A 19,238-nucleotide genomic window follows, 5' to 3' on the forward strand; every position below is an offset into this window, starting at 1 on the left:
AGTACTGCAGCTTTAACACTCCATTTCTTCACTGTTCTTGAATTTCACTTTCCATTTCTTCACTGTTCTTGAATTTCACTTTGTGTTTTACTATCCTCATCCTGATTTCTGGTTTAAATGGGGGAAAAACACACATCCTAAAATCTGAAATTAGAATATGCTCAAGTTTCACAACTTTCCTTTAGCAAACACTTACATCTTTTCTCCACCCTCTGTCCCCCATATTATATTACTAAAGTGCCAAACACTACAACATAAGCATTCCTGATCCGAATGTATATGTGACTATATAAAGATTCTGTGTGGGTGGTTGTCTGCTGAAATGTACCCCAAAGGACTCTTGAAATCACTATTGCATCACATCAAGATTGCTCTTTGGCAGTGTTTTATCAATGTGCATTATAATCTAGGGAATGAACTTTAGGAACTGGAAAGCTGTGACAGACTGAACATGCAAGGCAATTTGGATAATATTCAGAAACAAAAACAATGGAACAATGACGTGCACCTAATGCATCCGTTCCAGTTTGGAATTCCACCGTCTGCAGAGAAAACTAATGAGAAACGTGTCAAAAGAATCCCTAGTTCAGTGTGATATGTAAATATGGTAGGAGGATCCTTTCATCAACAAGGTCTTGTCCTTTGCAGCTCATTCAGAAAGGGGAGCCCATGAAAAACCTCCTGTATTTTTTAAAAAAATCTGAAGTTAATTAGTGGTTTTATATACAAAGGTGTCTGTACAGATGGATTTATACAGGAAGACATCTGGCCCCTCCAACATTGGGAAGATGGTGCCTATACTCCTTGCCCTCTATGAAGTCCTGGGGAGGCAAGAAGGCTCCAGCCACACTCCTTAGCCTACCCTGGGCAGGTGCACAGGCAGGGAGCAGGAGGGCCAGTTGAGGTGGCTAGCACCCCCAGGCAGGGACACATTTCGGTCTGCAGACTATCTCCCCTTGACCTTTCAACAGTTGTAAACTCTAAGGTAGGCATACAAGTTTTAGAAAAATGGGCACATTCAAAAATTTTCAATTATTTCTTTCTTGTCCAGTTCAAATTAATTATTAGAAGAGGGTTTTTTTAACAGCCAAATGTACATCCTTACCTGACACTGAGAGCAAACCTCAGGAATATGTTTATTCCATGCTGACTGCAATTAGTCACTGGAGCTAGAATGAGTGGTAAAAGTGACACAATTCAAATTAGAGATGACAGCTGAGCTCTCACTGTGTAGTCTTTCTTTTTGTTCTTTCAAGTGCCTTCCAAATCCCCCTTTCCATTTTAATTCCCTATATTCTGCTGTGCTGAAGCTGCTAGTTGGTCATATCCTGAAGAATGGCTTGCAAAGTTACCCAATGCTTTCCCTCTCCAGTAGACCTATGATTCATCCATTTTATTCTGCCTTTGACTCCTGATGTATGGTTATTGATACAGAAAAGGCAGTAGTGGTCCAACCAGCTTATCTAGCTCAATGCAGAAGTTCATGCTTCATTTAAATCAACATTCAGACTAGCAAATTAGCATACAGGATATTGGCCAGAACACAAGCAAACAAGCAAAAAAAGAAAGTAGAAACTTCTGTGTTTGGAGACCTGCAGGGCTTTTTTTGAGCAGGAACGCACAGGAATGCAATTCCAGCTGGCTTGCCATCAGGGGTGTGTGGCCTAACATGCAAACGAGTTCCTGCTGTGCTTTTTCTACAAAAAAGCCCTGTGTGAAACCATGGTGACATCAGGGGGTGTGGCCTAATATGCAATTGAGTTTCTGCTGGGCTTTTTCTACAAAAAAAGACCTGGGGATCTGGATTCCCTTCCTGGCAACAGAAGGCAAATACAGCAGGTAATTATACAGCAGGTAATTATTAATTTTCATTAAATGTAGTGAAGTCAAGTGACCCTGGGAATAACCTCACTATAAACAGGGGTTTTCAGGTCATGTCTGTGACAGAAGCAGGCCTCGGATTCAGCAGGAGCTCACAGGAGCACAGCTCCTGAACCTTTCTGACAGTTCCACCTCCTCCTCCTTCCCACCTTGTCCACTGAATAGTAGGTGCAACTGCATAACAATCCCTGGATGAGCTCCACCACCTTTTTTTCCTACAAAACGACCCCTGGACAGAAGTCTTAGTTTCACTCTTTGTTAAATTTTATTGATTTTATTTAAGTTTATTTATGTGCTGCTTCTTAGTTTTACAAAAAAAAAAAAAGCACTCAAAGCAACCAGTGAGGGCACAAAACATAAAGCAATGCAAAAGGATAAAAAGCTTAACATTTCTTAACAAAGATGTTATTAAAATGAAGGCAGAAAACAACTCAAAGTCTTTCTGGAATCAAAGTCTTCAGTTTATTCAAAAATGCCTGTTACGATTACGTCACTCACAATTTGAGGGGTGGCAGCTGAGAAGCACTGCCAACCAAATCTTGAATAACACAAGTTCCTGCAAGAAAGCCTCACTTATTGTTTTTTAAAGTTCATGAAATGTGAAACAGATTGGTAAAACTTCTAGAAATGCTGAAGCCATTGAGTAGTTCTGTTTTGGTTTTAGTGGAAATATATGTAATATTTTCTGATCAAGCCTAAACGTATTTTGTGGTTTCAGCAGCAAAAAAAAGCATTTGTTACTTACAAAAAACCCTCCTGTATTTGTGGGCATTTATATTTTAGTTTTCTACAAACAGCACAAAGACTTCTGAAAATAAATCAAAAGATTGTTGCACCCTATGCTGTCCTAGCACATTTCACTCATTCCACAACAAAAAAACCGAAAAGTTTTGTTCAATGTACTCCCTAATGTCTGGGAGGGGAAGTCCTGGGTGGAGGTGCGGGAGGTTTTTGTGCCACAATTAGGCCTAGACTCAGACTGAAAAAGACCTAAATAATCCATCTCAAGGAAGTGTTGCAAAGAGCTCAAGAGCTTTGCCCCACCCCCCAGAAGATTTGAAACTAGCCTTTAATTGTTAAGCTTGTTCCATTATAGGATTTCAACCCCTCCCCCCAAAAAAAAACCCCCAATATTTTGACCACAGCCTTTTTAAAAGAGAGAGAGACAAAGCATCTAGCCTGTTAACAGGTGTAAATAATTTGTACCATCCATTGGGTCAATCCTCTTCTGACAGATTTAGCAAGCCCAGAGGGGCACAGATCAAATGAGAAGGCTTCACATCTTCAAGTATTCTGCCTTAATTACTGTGTTTGTGAAATTACAGGCCTTGCTGTGAGTGCTTGAGTCATGATTCTCAGAAACCAGGCTATTGTTTGGCTGAAATTCTCTGTATTTTTTCCCCTTCTAAATGGGTAATTTACTGATCAATGAGCATGCACCTTTTAGCACCTTGAATACCACAGAAAACAGCAGCACGTAATCATCATATAAGCTTGCCATAGTCTCATTTTAAAGACCTATGAAGCTGGGTTTCAGCTTGTCAAATGTTGACTATCGGCTTTGCCTGACAGTGGAGAGGTCTTTCTCAGCAGCTGCAAACTGGCCTCTTCTACATTTAAAGTATGTGATCTGTCCACAGCCTTTCCCCATAATAATTGGCATTTATACAGATTCTATAGAACAATTCTGTTCCAAGCACTCCAGTTAGAAGCCTCCTGTGAGGCATCTTGCTATCATTGCTTCATTACCCAATGGCTTATCCTGTATGTTCCTGATAGGCAGGAGATAAGGAGTCCTTGGTTAACGGTCCAGGCTCTTCAGGGCTGCTACTCCAGTGCTCTTTTGACAGTTCTTATCAGGCTCAAAACAGAGACTGGTACTGTGAGCTGGGTGATTTTTATGCATTTTTTGGCCTTTCACCTTTTCCGGAGTTTCCTTGCCTTAATGAATAAATTGGATTCTTCCCCTGCTTTTGCCAAGGGCTGGGTATCGTCTGCTCTGACTGGCAGCCGCCATCCAAGGTCTGAGGAGGGAGCTTTTCCTTCCCCAGCCAGCTCCGGTTGTTGACAAGGGGAATCCAGAAGAGCAGCCTTGCCTCCCGAGGCCAGCAGAGGAGGAGAGGGTGATTTGGGAGGGGAGGCAGGCAACTCTTCTCTTTCCAGGAGCCCTCTCCCGCAGGGACTAACAGGCGCTCCCTCCTTCCCCAGGCAAGCTGGCGGAGTCCCCAAGGGCTTCTTGCCACCTTCGCCTTCCCCACCTGCAGCCCTGAATATTAATGCCCCGCCCTCGCCCAGCCTATTTGGGAAGCCTCCGGGGGGGGGGGCACTCCGGTGTTTCCACTCTCCGGCGGGGGCTGCTGCCTCGCCTCCTTTCCTCTCCTCTCCTCTCCTCGGCGGCTCCTCCTGATTCCGGCTGCTCCAGCATCCCACGCTGCCAAGTCTTGCCGAGGGGGGTGTCTTAGCTGCCTCCTGCCCGCCCGCCCGTCCCCGCAGTTGGCAGAGGGACCTCCCCGCGCACGCAAGGACATGCGAGGCGATGGGGGGGCAGCGCAGAGGCTGGCTGGCTGCTCGAGAGGAGCTGGCCGCGCGGGTCGCCTCGCGAGGAGGCAGCCAGGCTCCCTGCTAAGCGCCAAGTGAAGGGGGAGAAGAGTTTGCTGGCTGCCCCCGGCCAGGAGGAGGCTCTTCGCGGCGTCGGGCTGGGCTTTGCCTGGAGCCTCTGGGGGCGGGGGGAGGGGGACCTGTTGGCCAGCCCGGAGGGCCCCCGGGGCGCGCTTCCGATGGTGCAGCCCACCTCCTCGCTGGGAGACCCGGCGGCGCCTCGCTCGCGGCGCCAGGGGCGGAGGAGTGGGGGTCCCGCGGCCGCCGCTGCGCCAGGACCGGGGGAGGCTCGCCTGCTGCTGCTGCCCGCCGGCCGCGCCTGATGTCCTTTGGACAGGTGCCTCGACTCCCGCCGCCCGCCCAGGTGCCGCCTGCTGCTGCTGCTGTTGCGGACACGCCACGCCGAGGGCCATGAGAAGCGGCTGCAGGATCGCCGGCAACTGAGCGGCGCTGGAAGGGACGGGCGGACGGACGGGCGGAGGGGGAGGAGGAGAGGAGCGGGCTGGAGGACCCCGGCCCACCTGGCCTACCGGCGGAGCCTGACTGCCCCTGCCTGGATCTGGAAGGCTCGCCTGGGGGGTCCCGTCTGGACACCTGGGCTTCAAACGCGAGAGACTTCTTGGCAGCGCTTAAGTGCTGGGCATCAGCACAGTCGCGGGAGGAGGGAGACGCCAGTCGCGGGACCCCCCTCCCCCCCACCTTTCCTGCCCCGCCCGGGGGTGACTCTCCAGCCACCTGCCCTCCAGGGCGGCGGCTGCTGCTGCACTTTCTGCCCTGCTTCTCGCTGCTGCTCGGATCATGTCCGCTAAGCTTCTGGCGGGTTTCTTCCTCCTGTCGGTATTCCAAGCCTGGTAAGTCCAACCTGCTGCTCCACTTCGAGCCTGATTTCTTCCCGTTCTTCGGAAGGGCACCCCGACGTGGAAGGGGGCACGCGTCTCCCCCCCCCCCCCGCCGCCTTTCTGCGCCCAGTCGGAGTACTAGGAGCCGCCGGGCTGGGGAAATTAACAAGGGCCGGGGGAGGGGCGGAGGAGGAGGAGAAGGAAGTGCCCCGCAGTCAGTGGACTCCGACCCACCGCGCCTTGGTCTGCTCCGCAGGTGACTCCGCAGCCCTGATGGTGTCCCTCCCTCCCTCCCTCCCTCGCCCAAAAGTTTTTCTCCGGACCTGGCCTGGTAGGCAAGGAAGGCAGGAAGCGAGAGGGGCCCGCAGATCGGGCTTCAGGCAGCCACTGAGGGATAAGAGATGATGCTGCCCAGCCCCCGGCAGGCTCCAAGGGAAAGGACGCCTTTCCAGGCATTGGGAGGGATCCGGGAGCGACTTAGGGGACTCCGGGGGTGGGGTGGGGGGCGCCGGTCCCAGGATCCCCCAGGCAAGGCGTGGTGGGGTTGTTGGGCTGCTCAAGAGAACGGGGCTGCTGCCTATCCCGGATGGGACAGACCGCAGCCAGTCGCCGCGAAGTCTCTGCGGTGGAGGCAACTGGCTTCGTTTGCCCGGTTCTGGAGACTGGAGCCGCTGCAATTGGCTCGGCGGAAACCTGCCTTTCCCGCGGCTTCATTGGCCGGATCAAAGGCATGCTGTTGCCGAGATAGCCGGGTGGAGATTATCCACCGAGGCGGTGGCCTCCGCTAATCATATTACAGCGTTACCATAATGCCTTAATAATCATGTCACAATCCGTTCTGCAGACCTAACCCAATGTGATTGAGATATTGATCTGTTGGTCACGCTGGTTGGGCTTCACTTTGCTTGCCCCTTCCATCCCCCTACTGCTTCTTTCCCCACACCTTTGCTCACGCAAGGCGAATGAACCCACAGCTCGTTTCCAGACTTCAATTGGCCAGCAGCATATGTACGTCCAAACTGCTCATCATTGCAAAGTCAGGCGCCTGTTTCTCTTTCCATGGGAACTTCAGCACCCACCAGTTCCTTGGGGTGACTCTGGCATAGGTCCGATTTCCACTGCTGCTCCTGACTGACACCCAGACTAGTGCATTTCATTATTTTCTTTCACCTATACCTCTCCAGCCCTGTTCTCCAGGTTTAGAAGGATGATCACGAGTGTTTTGTTTAATTTCTGAGGGGGGAAATGTTGTTGACACCAGTTCCTTTGTAGAGAAAGGGGGGGGGGGGTCATCTGGTTGAAAAGGCCACTCTTAGTCAACATGTTGTGTTCAAAAAGACTGGCAGAAATTATAGTTATTTAGCCCCCAGGATGATCCCCTGGCTTTCTTGTGCCTCCTGGCATATAGAGAAGTGATTCATTGTGATAAAATGCACACCTTTGTATAGCATTGTGCACCTCAGCAGTTGTCTCCAGTGGTGATGGAATGAAGACAACTCCACCCTGAATCCCAGCTCTCCACAGTGAGCAGATAAGTTTACAAACAAGGGGTCCCCATATAGTTCTGGTGGTTTTTACAACATGGCTACCTAGTGTGACCTGATAGACACTGTGTGATCTGCACTGTTTGCTCCTCTGAACAAATGGCTTACCATATATACACTATGTAGTTATCAAATAATGTGATTTAAGACAGTACAGTAAACATCTGAAGTGTTCTTAGACTGAAGTCTGTTCATCCCCAGTATTGTTTGTTTTCACTCTTCAGAGACTTGGGCAAAAGTGCTTTAATCTGGGAGTCTGTGCACCCAGGGCATGTGGCCTGCCCCTGAAAGATAGCACTTTGCAGAGTTACTTGCTGAGCAATAACCTTTAAGACTCTTAAATCAAGTTAGTTGGGATTGTAAACTCCTTGGGGCAGGTGAGGGTGACATCCAATCAGGACATGTTTTCAGAAGAAGCCTCTTAAAGATTACCTCGTCACCCCCAATTCTCCCCCTCGCATATAATGGACCGCAGGTTCTTTTGAGAAGCTAATCACCCCATGTCCATTTCTGACGTTGAAGATTATAAGGGCCATGCAGACCAAGAGACCAATTAGTAATACCTGCAAGATGGACATACTGATTTCAACATTTTGCAAAAAAATCTCCCAAAAGTATCCTTCATGTTTAGATGACTTGGATAGCCCAGGATAGCCCAATCTTGTCAAATCTTGGAAGCTAAGCAGGGTTGGCCCTGGCTAGTATTTGGATAGTGACCTCCAAGGAAAGCCAGGAGCATGATGCAGAGGCAGACAGTGGCAGACCACCTCTGAAACATCTCTTTTCTTAAAAAGTCTAGTTCACAATCTAGTGGTATATAATGCTAAAGAGCTAGAATCGTAGGATTTTCTGCCATATTATGGTGGTGTTGGTGATAATGATGATGTGGCTTCAACTTAACGATAACATAAGATAAATATTACTGGACCTAGACTAAAAGTGTATATAATGCAGCATGGAAGCTATTTAGTTATCACAACACACTGCTGTTTGTGATGGGCACAAACACACCTTGTTGTCATTCTGTCCCCCGATCCATAGAGGGGACACCCCCCTTTCATTGCATGACTGCTAAGTTTATTCAGAAGTTTTTGGTGAAAGACCTTTTCAATGGCTGTTTGGAAGTTCAAGTATATGATGTCTACTCTTTAAAAAAAATCAAAACATGTTGTGAGATGGAACTTGTTTTGTAGAAGCCATCTTAATTCTTCCTCAGCAAGGTTTGTAATTTTATCAATATATCTAGTTCTTGTTGTGGCCAGATCTGTGGATGCTTAAATCCAGAGTCTAAAGCTAGGAACAGACAAAATAGATATTTCTACAGATCTGAGAATAGCTCTAGATTTACAGAAAAAACTGACATCTAAATAAAAAAACATGGGGGGGGGTTAAACCTCTCAAATAATAGCAACAGCTTTGAGAAACAAACAGCCTCAGTCACCATGGCCAGCCTTCAAGTCTTGGTTTCTGTTGGTAAAAGTCAGGAGGAGGGGTCAGTGCCCTTTCCAGGACTGTTTTGCCCTTTGAGGGGCAATTCATTGGGGCAAGGCTCAGCAGCAATCATGGAGTGACTTGCTACAACCTGACTTGCTTGAGTCACTCAGGCTGGATCTTTACTACAGCTCAACAACAGGCACCCCATGGAAGCCAATATAGTATAGTCAAGCCTTGAATTCAGCAGGAATTCACAAGAGCACAGCTCCTGAACCTTTCTGAGGGTTCCCCCTCCTCCTCCCCACCTACCTACCTTGTCCATTGAATAGTAGGTGCAGCTGCATAACAATCCCTGGATGAGCTCCACCACCTATTTTTCTACAAAGCAACCCCTGAGTATAGTAGTTTGAGTTTTAGAAGAGAATCTGGGAGACTTGGGTTAAAATCCACATTGCCATGGAAGCTCACTGGGTGATTTTGGGTCAGTGACCTGTTCTTAATCTAGCCTACCTCACAGGATTATTGTAAGTATAAAATAGGTGGAAAGAAATGGGGAAGAGTTAAATGAGATGCCCCCCAGAAGTCCTTGTATGTCCCCCCATTTGTATGCTTCATAATTCTAGTTTTCATAACATCTCCCACCAATTTGTCCATTATGATGACAGACAGATTTCTGACTCCCTCTTTAAAATAGATATTACAAGAGGATGGCCCCATGAACCAACAAGGAGAGGAAATCTCATAACAATGCTGGCATCCTCTTGTTTTCTCTGTCTCTCTAGAGAAGAACTGATTCGGGCCAGTCCCCGCCATCTGAGGGGGGTGGGAATTGTAGACCCTGATTAGCTAGCTGGCAGTAGCTTCTTCAGAGCTTGGAGTCAAACACCTTTTCCACAGTACAGTTGCTCCACCCTCAGTCTTTTGCTTTCCCTGGCTCAAACTATCAACTCCCCACCAGTTGCTGAATGGATGCATTTTAACTCGTATCTCCCTCCAGTTCCCTTCACATCTTCTGATCTTGTTTTTTAAAGATCAGGAAGACATGGGGGAATTGGAGGGAGATGCGTATCAAACTGTGCCTGCACAGCAACTGGTGGGGAATTGATCATTTGGGCTGGGAACAGCAGAAGCCTGATTGTGGAGTAACTGCTACTGCAGGAAAGATCTAGAACATGCACTTGGCTTTAGACCTGGCTGGAGGAGAGAGTTTTGGAGCAGAAAGGCTGTTGTACACCTTTGCTGGTCTTTCACACTGATCCTGGATTCCTCTTTATACCACCACCTTCTCTGTTTTCCACCTGCTACCCAAATTACAACCTTGGCCTCCTCTTCTTTTCCACTTCTCTAACAATTGTGCATCTGAGGTATGAACTCTCTGGTATATGCCATCTGGACCTGGAGCTTTGTAAATTTTCAGTTTATCAGCTGGCACTAAATGGATTCCGCAAATTATTTTCGACATTCACGACATTTTTCGTTAAAGAAAAGGAGTGTTGCAGTGGCACAAGAGGTTCTTCCAACATAGGGTCTGTTCAGCCCCCAAGTGAAGTATGTGGCTTCTTGGGGTTCAAGATCAGCAAGTCCAGCATGGAAAAAAGCACATAGCCCTTCTGTTTCGTGGCTTGGGGGCAAGCTGGCTGCTTCTGAAGCCTCCCCTGTGTCCAGTGGGCTATATGTGAGGAAATGCTCCCACATCCATTCCTCTGCTCCCCTGCTTAGTATAATCAGTAAGGTCAGAAGCTTCTCTGCTTTATGGTAAGATTAATTTGATGGTTTTGGAGAAGAAAATAGTCAATAAGCTGTATGCATTTAGATTTATCTAATTTTCAGCTCACTCACCCACACACCATCTAGTAACAGTTTGTAGCCATTTAAAAAAAACAACAACTTGAGAACAAATACAGCTCTGCTCCATTCTCTTTCCCATTCTAAGCATTATTTGGAAGCATTATTTTTGGATCCACGCCTCATTAGTTTTTACACACATTTCCCACCACCATGCACAAAATCAGTAGTGTGCAGTTGTTAAAAATCTAAAATTTAAAGGTACAGAAGCAAGAATATTTAGAAAAAGCTTTCCTAATCAAAGTATGGCCTGAACCAGGCAATGTAAATACAGTGAAGACTTTGAATGCAAACATAATTATTTCAACCTCCATGAGCAATGGGATCTAAGCTGGCAGTTTCCCTGGTGCTTCACTTATCTGACATTGTCTTCACAGGGAGTGGGAGAAAGGAAGGGAGAGGTTGAATCAGCAGCTGTGTGGCTGAGAGGGAAACCACTTAAAACAGCCAGTCTGGGTTGTCTCACTTTCTTTTTACAGTGTTTCTCAGTTCTGCCAATAGTTGTCAGTTGGATCCTGGGTTTAAATCTCTGGAACAGTGCCTGCTAGGCTTTGGTTGCGTGTTTTGGCTGGCATGCTGGAGAAATGGAGGGTCAGAGACAATTGCTATGGCTTGCTTCTCTTCTTGCCAGTGTCAAAGTCACCAGCAGACCAGAGAGGATAGGCACAAAAGGCTAAAGATCCTTCTGCAATAAGTAGCCAACTCCCTTATCTTCCAGGGCAGGAGACAGAACTATTAGCAGCAGTGGCCTAGGGTTTTTTCCCTACCCAGTAATAAGCGTTTTATCCATCATGCTTACTGGGCAGAGGCTTCGAATCCACACCTGTGATAGTAAAAAGCAAATACAAAGTTAAGAGATATGAGATCAGTAATTTTTTTAAAAAAAATAATTTATCTGTGTGGGAAAGGACCACTGATTCAGGATTTGAGATAACCCGCCTACTGCAGGGGTGGCCAATGGTAGCTCTCCAGATGTTTTTTTGCCTACAACTCCCATCAGCCCCAGCCATTGGCCATGCTGGCTGAGGCTAATGGGAGTTGTAGGCAAAAAAAATCTGGAGAGCTACCGCTGGCCACCCCTGGCCTACTGTGTTTACAGGCAGCCTAAGACAACCTGATATGCTCAATTCTGCCCAGTTGCATGTGAAGCAAGGGGTCCATTTTTCTAAAGTAATCCCACAATAAACATGAGAGGAGTCAGTCCTCTCCCCCTACCATCTTATCTGCTCCATCACTAGAAGAAGTCAGATGGGCTTGAGGGGAAATGCTGAAGGAAATGGAGCACAGTGAGGTAAAGTGTAGGAGAAAAGATTTAGTTCCCATTTGCAGAATGCAATTCAGTTTTTTAAAAGAGACTTGCTTCTTGCTCCTCAACCCCCACTTCCAATATGTTGATCCTCGAAAGAAGGGGAAAGTTCACTGACATTAATTTCCACATCACTGTGATCACTTTAAAAGTGAGAATTTTAACTGCCAAGTGCTGACAGAACAATCTTTCTATAAACATGCTTAAAATCTGGGAGAGAGGATATCTCTGGTGGGGGGCTCAGCCTCTGAGAATTTCCCCCAACTGCAGTTGTGGGAAGTTATACCTGGAAATGTATAATAGTTTAATTTCCTAACAAGGCTATTTTGCTATTACCAGGGTGATCCTAATCAGACTTTCTCACTTCTGTCATTTGAAGTAAATGAGTTTAGAAGAGTGCAACTCTCCTTAGGAATGAACTGTAAAAAGCTCAACTTATCTCCCCCCGCCCCAAATGACATTCTACCCACTTCTATTCTACTCCCCCCCTTTTGCACATCTCTGTTCTGTATTAGAAACATTGATATCCCATTTAAACTAATGTCTCCTAGTGTTGTGGTTTGAAAAGTATAGGATCCTAGTTTTGTGTAGTTCCTGCAGACAAAGAGGTTTGTCAGTGGGAGAGATTTTGCTCAGGGTTCTGATTTAACTAGGACAAGCCTACTTCAGGGATTGCCCTGAATTCAGTGGACTGAATTTGTCTGATGCTTTTTAGTAAATTGTCTCAGAAAGAACGTAATTCAGTTAATGGAACTTGACAAAAGATGGGTATCAGCATTTTTAAAAATACAAGATGTCTTAAATGGAACATCAGTGTCGTGGAAGGGGAAGTTCAGATGTTCCACATCTGCTAAACAAGAATGAACTTAGGGAACACTTTCACATCTCCCACTGGTAATTGGTGTAATATAAATAAATGGAAATTGAAACCAGCTACCAAATATAACAACCGGAAAAAGCAGGAGGATCCTCTCCCAACAGCCATTTAAATAGAGAACAGGGGAGGGGACAGAGTGCTGACTCCCAGCCTTATGCTTTGCCCCTCACCCTCCCTTGGTCAGTCCAGGCCAACATGGCCCCAGGCCACCCAGGGAACTGCCAGCACCATCTTCTGCCATGCTTCCCCCAAGCCCCAGGCTGCAAAAGGTGGTATAAGGCAAGGTCTTGCCATGGCTAAATGGAGCATCAGTAAGTGTCATGAGAGGGGCGAAAGGTGCAGATACACCACATCTGCTAAACAAGAACAAACTTAGGAAACACTCTCACATCTCCAACTGGTAATTTGTACAATACAAATAAACAGCAATTGAAACCAACTACTAAATATAATGACTGTGACGGAACCGGCCCGATTCTGCCTTCAGACCCGGTCCCGTCAACTCCCTATTGAGTCGCCAACTCCTGGAGGGAGCTATTTCTCCTCTGGCCACTTGGGCTCTCTGCCACCACCTGCTCAGTCTAGGGGTTCAGATTGAGAGGAACAGGACTCCCAATCCCCCTCTCCAGCTATGAGGCCAGGCCTCAAGGTCCTCTGCCACCCTGTACTTGGGTATCACAGGGACCACAGCACTTCTTTGGGGAACCCCTGGAGGATTGGCACCTTAGCCAACTGCATGCCTTCCCCCTTCCCCGTGGCCCCCTTCATAAAGCAGCATGGTCAAAGCGGTTGGGGATCTATGTGGTACAGAGTTTGACTGCCAGCATTCAAAACAGTAAAAATGTTTAATAAGAGAAAGAAAAATAAAAACAAAAACAGTTACATGTAAAAGTTTAGCACAGCACCTGATCAGCAACAAGAAGGGCAAATAAAAGGTGGGTTTAAACGCATCCTCTCGTCCCTGGTGTAAACTTGGTCTACCTCGTGAATTACTTACTCGGTCTGACTGCCTGGGGTCCTCCTCCTCTTGAGTAGGCCTCTCCCACAGTCAGGAGCCCACAGACCTCTCTCTTTGAGGGCCTGCTGCGAACTGGCCTTTTCTCGCCTAATTCAAATAAAAAAACCAAAAGAACTTCCTGCCCCTCTAGGAGGCTTTCCCCCTAGAGTTGCTGGTTTAACTCCAGAAGGGAGGAGGGAATGAGGGGAAGGCTAAAGAACTTCCTGCCCCTCTAGGAGGCTTTCCCCCTAGAGGCGCTGGTTTAGCTCTGGAAGGGAGGGGGGGATGAAGGGAAGGCTAGGTCCCAAAGCCTGCCTAGCAGTTTCATGTTCCCTCCCAACTAAGATGGCGTTTCTCCACAATGACCAAATATCAAAATGAGCACAACTCAGCTCCTTAAGGCAAAAGTCACTTTTCATAGGCAAAAGTACCTAAAGGACTAACTGCTATCAAGCTTTTATGGCATTATATGCACAGAGCATTTATTCTCTCCATACTTAGGGCCTAACTATAATACAAATTTAAACCAGTTTGAGAATGTGGTTATTTATGTGTCTTCAAAATGTACATGTCCTGGTTTATATAGGTTGGTAATGATACAGTTGCTCATTAATGGCTGTAACCAGGGCTTTATTTTGTAGAAAAAGTCCAGCAGGAACTCATTTGCATATTAGACCACACACCCTGATGCCAAGCCAGTCAGAACTGTGTTCCTATGCATTCTTGCTTTTAAAAATAAATGTGAGAAGAGCCTGCATGCTGGATATTTGCATTTTAGGAAACTGAGTTTATGAAAGATCCAAGTAATCAGCCATGTTGGTCTGAAGTAGTAGAACAAAACAGGAGTCAAGTGGCACCTTTAAGACCAACTTAGTTTTATTCAGAATGTAAGCTTTCATGTACTCTCTAAGCACACTTCATCAGACGAGGAATCCGGTACAGTGAGCAAAGCCACACGTAGCTGGTAGTCAGTGGCTCAGAATGCAAACTGGTACAAATTTAAGAACCAATGACAGTATAGTAAAATTATCTGGTAGCATCTGTAATGAGATAAAAATCCAATATCCCTGTTCAGTCCTGAGGAAGTGTTTGTTCCAAGTTTCATAATAATTTGTAATTCAGCAATTTCTCTCTCCATTCTGTTCTTGAAGTTCCTTTGCAGTAAAACAGCTACTTTGAGGTCACCCATTGAATGCTTTGGAAAGTTAAAGTGTTCCCCCACAGGTTTCTCAGTTCTGTACTTCCTGATGTCAGATTTGTGTCCATTTATCCTTTGGCGGAGGGTTTGTCCTGTTTGCCCTATGTAGAGAACTGAAGGGCATTGTTGACATTTAATGGCATATATAATGTTGGAAGATGAACAAGTAAATGAGCCTGGGATGGTGTAGTTAATGCTGTTAGGTCCAGTGATTGTGTTGTCTGGGTGTATGTGGCAGCAAAGTTGGCACTTGGGTTTATTGCAACCTCTGGTACCAGTGTCCATGCTCAGATGAGATGTTGTATTGTTGTGAGTGAGGAGTTGTTTCAGATTAGGGGGCTTTCTGTGTGCAAGAAAAGGTTTACCCCCCCCCCCCCAGTACTTTTGAAAGAGAGCTGTCAATGTCCAATAGAGGTTGTAAGTTGTTGATGATATGTTGGACTGTTTTCAGTTGGGAGTTGTGTGTGACCACTAGTGGTGTTCTGTTGTCTTTTTTGGGTCTGTTGTGTAACAGGTTTTCTCTGGGTATCATTCTGGCTTTGTTAATCTGTTTCCTGACTTCATCAGGTGGGTACTTTAGTTCCAAAAAGGTTTGTTGTAGATACCTCAGGTGAGAATCTCTGTCAGTAGGATTGGAGCAAATGCAGCTGTAGCATAGAGCCTAGCTGTATACAATGGATCGTTTGGTATGATGGGATGGTACGAAAGATGATCATGCAGGAAGTACAGATTTATAAATGATAGTGAGTCTGTGTCCCATTCTGTTTTGAAATAACAGAATTCAGGTTCTTCCAGGGCTTTTTTAAAAACAATGGTGATGTCAGGGGATGTGGCCTAATATGCAAATGAGTTCCTGCTGGGCTTTTTCTACATAAAAAAGCCCTGGGTTCTGCCATCCTTCTATGTATGCATGGATCCATATCGTGTTAGAGATTTTAAAGGAATAATTGTGTTAGTCTGTTGGAGTAAAATCAAGCAGAATTCCAGTGGTATCTTCAAGACTAACACAATTTGTTCTGGCATACGGTCTCATGAAGCCTTATGCTGATGCAGTGGACTCTGACACACAAAAGCTTATTCTGAAGTAAATGTTGTTGTTAAATTGCCACTGACCTTCTGCATAATCACATTAGTTGCAGATTTTTTATTCTTACTGTTGTGTTGCATTAATATAAAGATTCTGAAGTGCTGAAATATAATATTTTTAATGGACCAAGATGATCAGAATGTATTAAAATATCTGAATTTTTAATATTCCTGCTGAGCACGATATTAATCAGTATGTTTTGGAGAAGCCACATTTGGAGTTTGGCTGTGTTCTTCCCCCACGAGCTGCTACTGCAAGTTAGAAAGTGCATAAAATCAGGCATTGTGTTGTTACAGAAGAAAAGTGGCATTTATCCCCAAATTCATGATCTAGTGAGAAGTAATGATGTGAGACTATGCAATGATTTTCCATTAGGGTGCCCTACTTAGACTTTCATCTGTGGCAGTAAGCATGAGGGGGGAAATTAACAGGAAGAGCAAAGAACTTGGAAGTTTCCTGATGTGTCTATTGGATTTCAGAGAAAGGTGTATTCTGATTTTATTGATGTAACACTGGCATATGTTTTCCCCTCCAAATTGCAGTTCAAGAAAGGTTGAAGAGGATGACTTCGAAGATGTCACAACAAACCAAAAATGGGTGATGTCTCCAAAAGCACATGACACTGATGTGACACAGTTGTTAAATCAATTGCTGAGTGAATATGATAAAAAGCTACGTCCAGACATTGGAAGTGAGTTTTCTTCTTTTTCATTTTTTATAATGGAAACAAATTCTTCTTATGTATGTTGTTATAGAATGTTCTGCTGAAGTTTCTTCCAAAAAACAAGTTCTGAGGCTGACATCTGATGTTAAGTTTCGGTTTAAGGCTGACTGAAATCCATACTATACATTATGAAGAAAATAATACTGGACACCTGTTTTATTTTGCTATTTTATTTTGATAGCTTGGATCCCACCTAGATTTTTGTGGACACAAGGGGGAATTTTTACCAATCCCTTCTTTGTAGATGACCTCTGAGTCCTCTGAACAGTATTTCAGTTGCCATTTGGGGCTGTTGCAGGAAGGAAGCATTTGCAAACAGGCTTCCCAACCCTCCCGCCCTGGCGGGGGACCCCAGGATTTCCACCCTCTTCCCCTGCTCCCCCAAAAAATGGAAGCGGGGGGAGAGGGGGGAAACGGTGCTGGGGAGCAGGCGAGGCCGCCTCACCGCTGCCGCCCACTCCCCGCCCACCGCAGTTGCTCCTCCGAGATGGGCTCAGCCTGAGCCCATCTCAGAGGAGCAGCCAAGAGGTGGCAGCAGTGCAGGGGAGGGCGAGGCAGGCCAGGAGCATGGCGAGCCGTGAATCCGGGCCCTTCTAGGACCCGGACTTGCGGCTCTCCATGCCCCCGGCCGGCCTCCACCCCCCCTCCGCTTCCACCCCAGAGGCGGAGCGGGCGAGGCCGCCGCGCCACTGCTGCCTTTTCTCTGCTCCGCCGTGGCTGCTTCTCGGAGAAGAGGCTGCTGCGCCACTGTTGCCTCTTCTCTGCTCGCCGTGGCTGCTCCTCCGAGATGGGCTCAGGCTGAGCCTATCTCAGAGGAGCAGCCACGGTGAGTGGAAAAAAGGCAGCAGCTACGGGGCGGCTCGCCACGCTTCCCAGTGCCGTTCCCCCCCTCCCCCTAGCTCCACCCAGTGTCTCCTGGCTCCACCCCCAAAGTCTCCTGGCTCCACCCCCAAAGTCCCCAGATATTTCTGGGGTTGGACTTGGCAACCCTACTCTTGCACCTGCCAAAATCTAGGACAGAATCCAATCTAATAAATATAATAAAGGCTATAAACAAGTGGAACTTACACACTTAGCAGTCATGTATCTCTGATCACAGAATGCTGGAACCATGCGACAGGTCATAGCTATCTGTATTATATCATGTTTGTTCAAGATTTATTCATTTATTTATCTCTGACAACTGAAATGAAAAGTCTCATTGGTTATGTGATTATTGTAATGACTAACAAAAATCTAGCACCATTAATTATTATCAGGGGTCATTTTGTAGAAAATGAGGTGCCAGAGGTCATTACCACAACTCATTTACATAACTCATTTGCATATGCCACACACCCTTGACATCACTGGAAGGTGTACTAAATTATATCTGCTCAGCAACTACCTTAAAATGCTTCTTGACTTATAATTGTCACAACAAAACCTTACTTCCATCATACTTTTAAAATTACTTTCTCCTATGTGGCCACAGTGGCAAGATGAAGATTTCCACCTGTCTGCTTTATATTTTTTTTTGCTATTTTCCCATTTTTTTGCGGGGAATAATATTAGAAAGTTTGTCAAACCTTAGAGTTCAGCAAAATTCTCTCGGGGGTTTGAACAATTGAGCCCAGAAGCACGTATTTTGGCGGGGGGGGGGGGGGAAAGAGCACAATAAAATTTAGAGGATCTGGAGCTCTGTTTCTGTGAGCTCCTGCCTAAAATGAGGCCTGATTACTATTGATTTCTGTTCTTTATTTTGGCATCTGGTTGTCTGGTTCAGAGGAAATAATGGAACTGCCAGTCATCACAGCTGAACAAGTCTTGCAGTAAAACACATTTTTGATAGCTTTCTTTCCACTGTATTTCCACCAGTCATAAGTGGCATTCTTGACTGTGTATGAGCATTGGCTCTTGTTTGCACAAGGTGTATTATAGTTAATATCTGTTGTAGTATGGGTCCCCCCCCCCCTTTTTAATAACTCTGTTCACATCAGTAGTTCAAAACAGGATCAGCTGCCCACTGAGCAGACATATAAAGGGCAGAGAAGCAGTACAGCAGACTGAGAGACAGGAAAGGAACCAATATCATTAGTGGTTGTAGATTTTCCGGGCTGTATGGCTGTGGTCTTGGCATTGTGAGATCTGATGTCAGCCATGAACTCCAGCCTTGAAAGCCTTTGACAACATAACCAATATCAGGTTCTCACCTTCCGGATACCTGGCAGCAGTGAGAATAGCTAAGCCAGGCAATACCTTTTCTATGATGTATATAATTAACACTAAGCACAGTGACAGACTGAGTTTATCCACCTGCCTAAGGGGAAAGGAATAGAGAAAACACCCACTATGCTACTGAACTGGAAGATAAGTTGCGTGGTGGTTCTGTCCCTCAAACACTGTCCAAATGGCTGGTGTCCACATAGTTTGTCCTACAGTAGTCAGCAGTGTGATCACAGTGCTGCTGAGAGTGTTGTGACAGAACTCTTACTTGGCTTTTTCTGCCCTCTGTCATATTGCCTGCCTTCTGGGAGGCATTTTCCTCTGGTAGCTTTGAGAACATGAACTTTCTTTGCTTATAAAAGGGGCCCAGGGATGGTCTTTTGATTCTGGTCAAATGAAGGAAAAGGGGGAAACAATCTCAACCCAAAATATACTGATAATTCTGCACGGGTCAAGCTACAACAAATAAAATCACACACACACACACTAGGCCCAAACCTGTGCTTCGCTACATCATTTAACTATATGTAATTTTTTTGTTTGTTTTAGGTAGGAAGGGCGTTTTCATTTTGGAAGATTTAGAAACTCAATTGCCATACTGACTGTTATGAAAAATGCCTATTCTGGTTTAGAGTTGATTTCCCCTTTGGGTCTGCACAACAACCCTGTGTGGTAGCTTAGGCTGAAAGTCTGTGAGTTGTCT

The 19,238-nt window shown here is 46.0% G+C and overlaps 1 protein-coding gene across 3 annotated transcripts in view; it reads left to right on the forward strand.

Annotated features, from left to right (window-relative positions):
* The first annotated feature begins 5,030 nt into the window (after nt 1-5,030).
* GABRG3 (gamma-aminobutyric acid type A receptor subunit gamma3) overlaps nt 5,031-19,238 on the forward strand; it is a 570,781-nt gene continuing 556,573 nt past the window's right edge. For all 3 annotated transcript variants that reach the window (XM_060233866.1, XM_060233867.1, XM_060233868.1), the window contains exons 1-2: nt 5,031-5,330; nt 16,149-16,297. In XM_060233866.1, the coding sequence (XP_060089849.1) occupies nt 5,278-5,330; nt 16,149-16,297 (202 nt within the window). In that variant the 5' untranslated portion in view covers nt 5,031-5,277. The remainder of the gene's footprint in view (nt 5,331-16,148; nt 16,298-19,238) is intronic.

The sequence above is a fragment of the Heteronotia binoei genome, chromosome 3, assembly GCF_032191835.1.
Source record: "Heteronotia binoei isolate CCM8104 ecotype False Entrance Well chromosome 3, APGP_CSIRO_Hbin_v1, whole genome shotgun sequence".
NCBI lineage: Eukaryota > Metazoa > Chordata > Lepidosauria > Squamata > Gekkonidae > Heteronotia > Heteronotia binoei.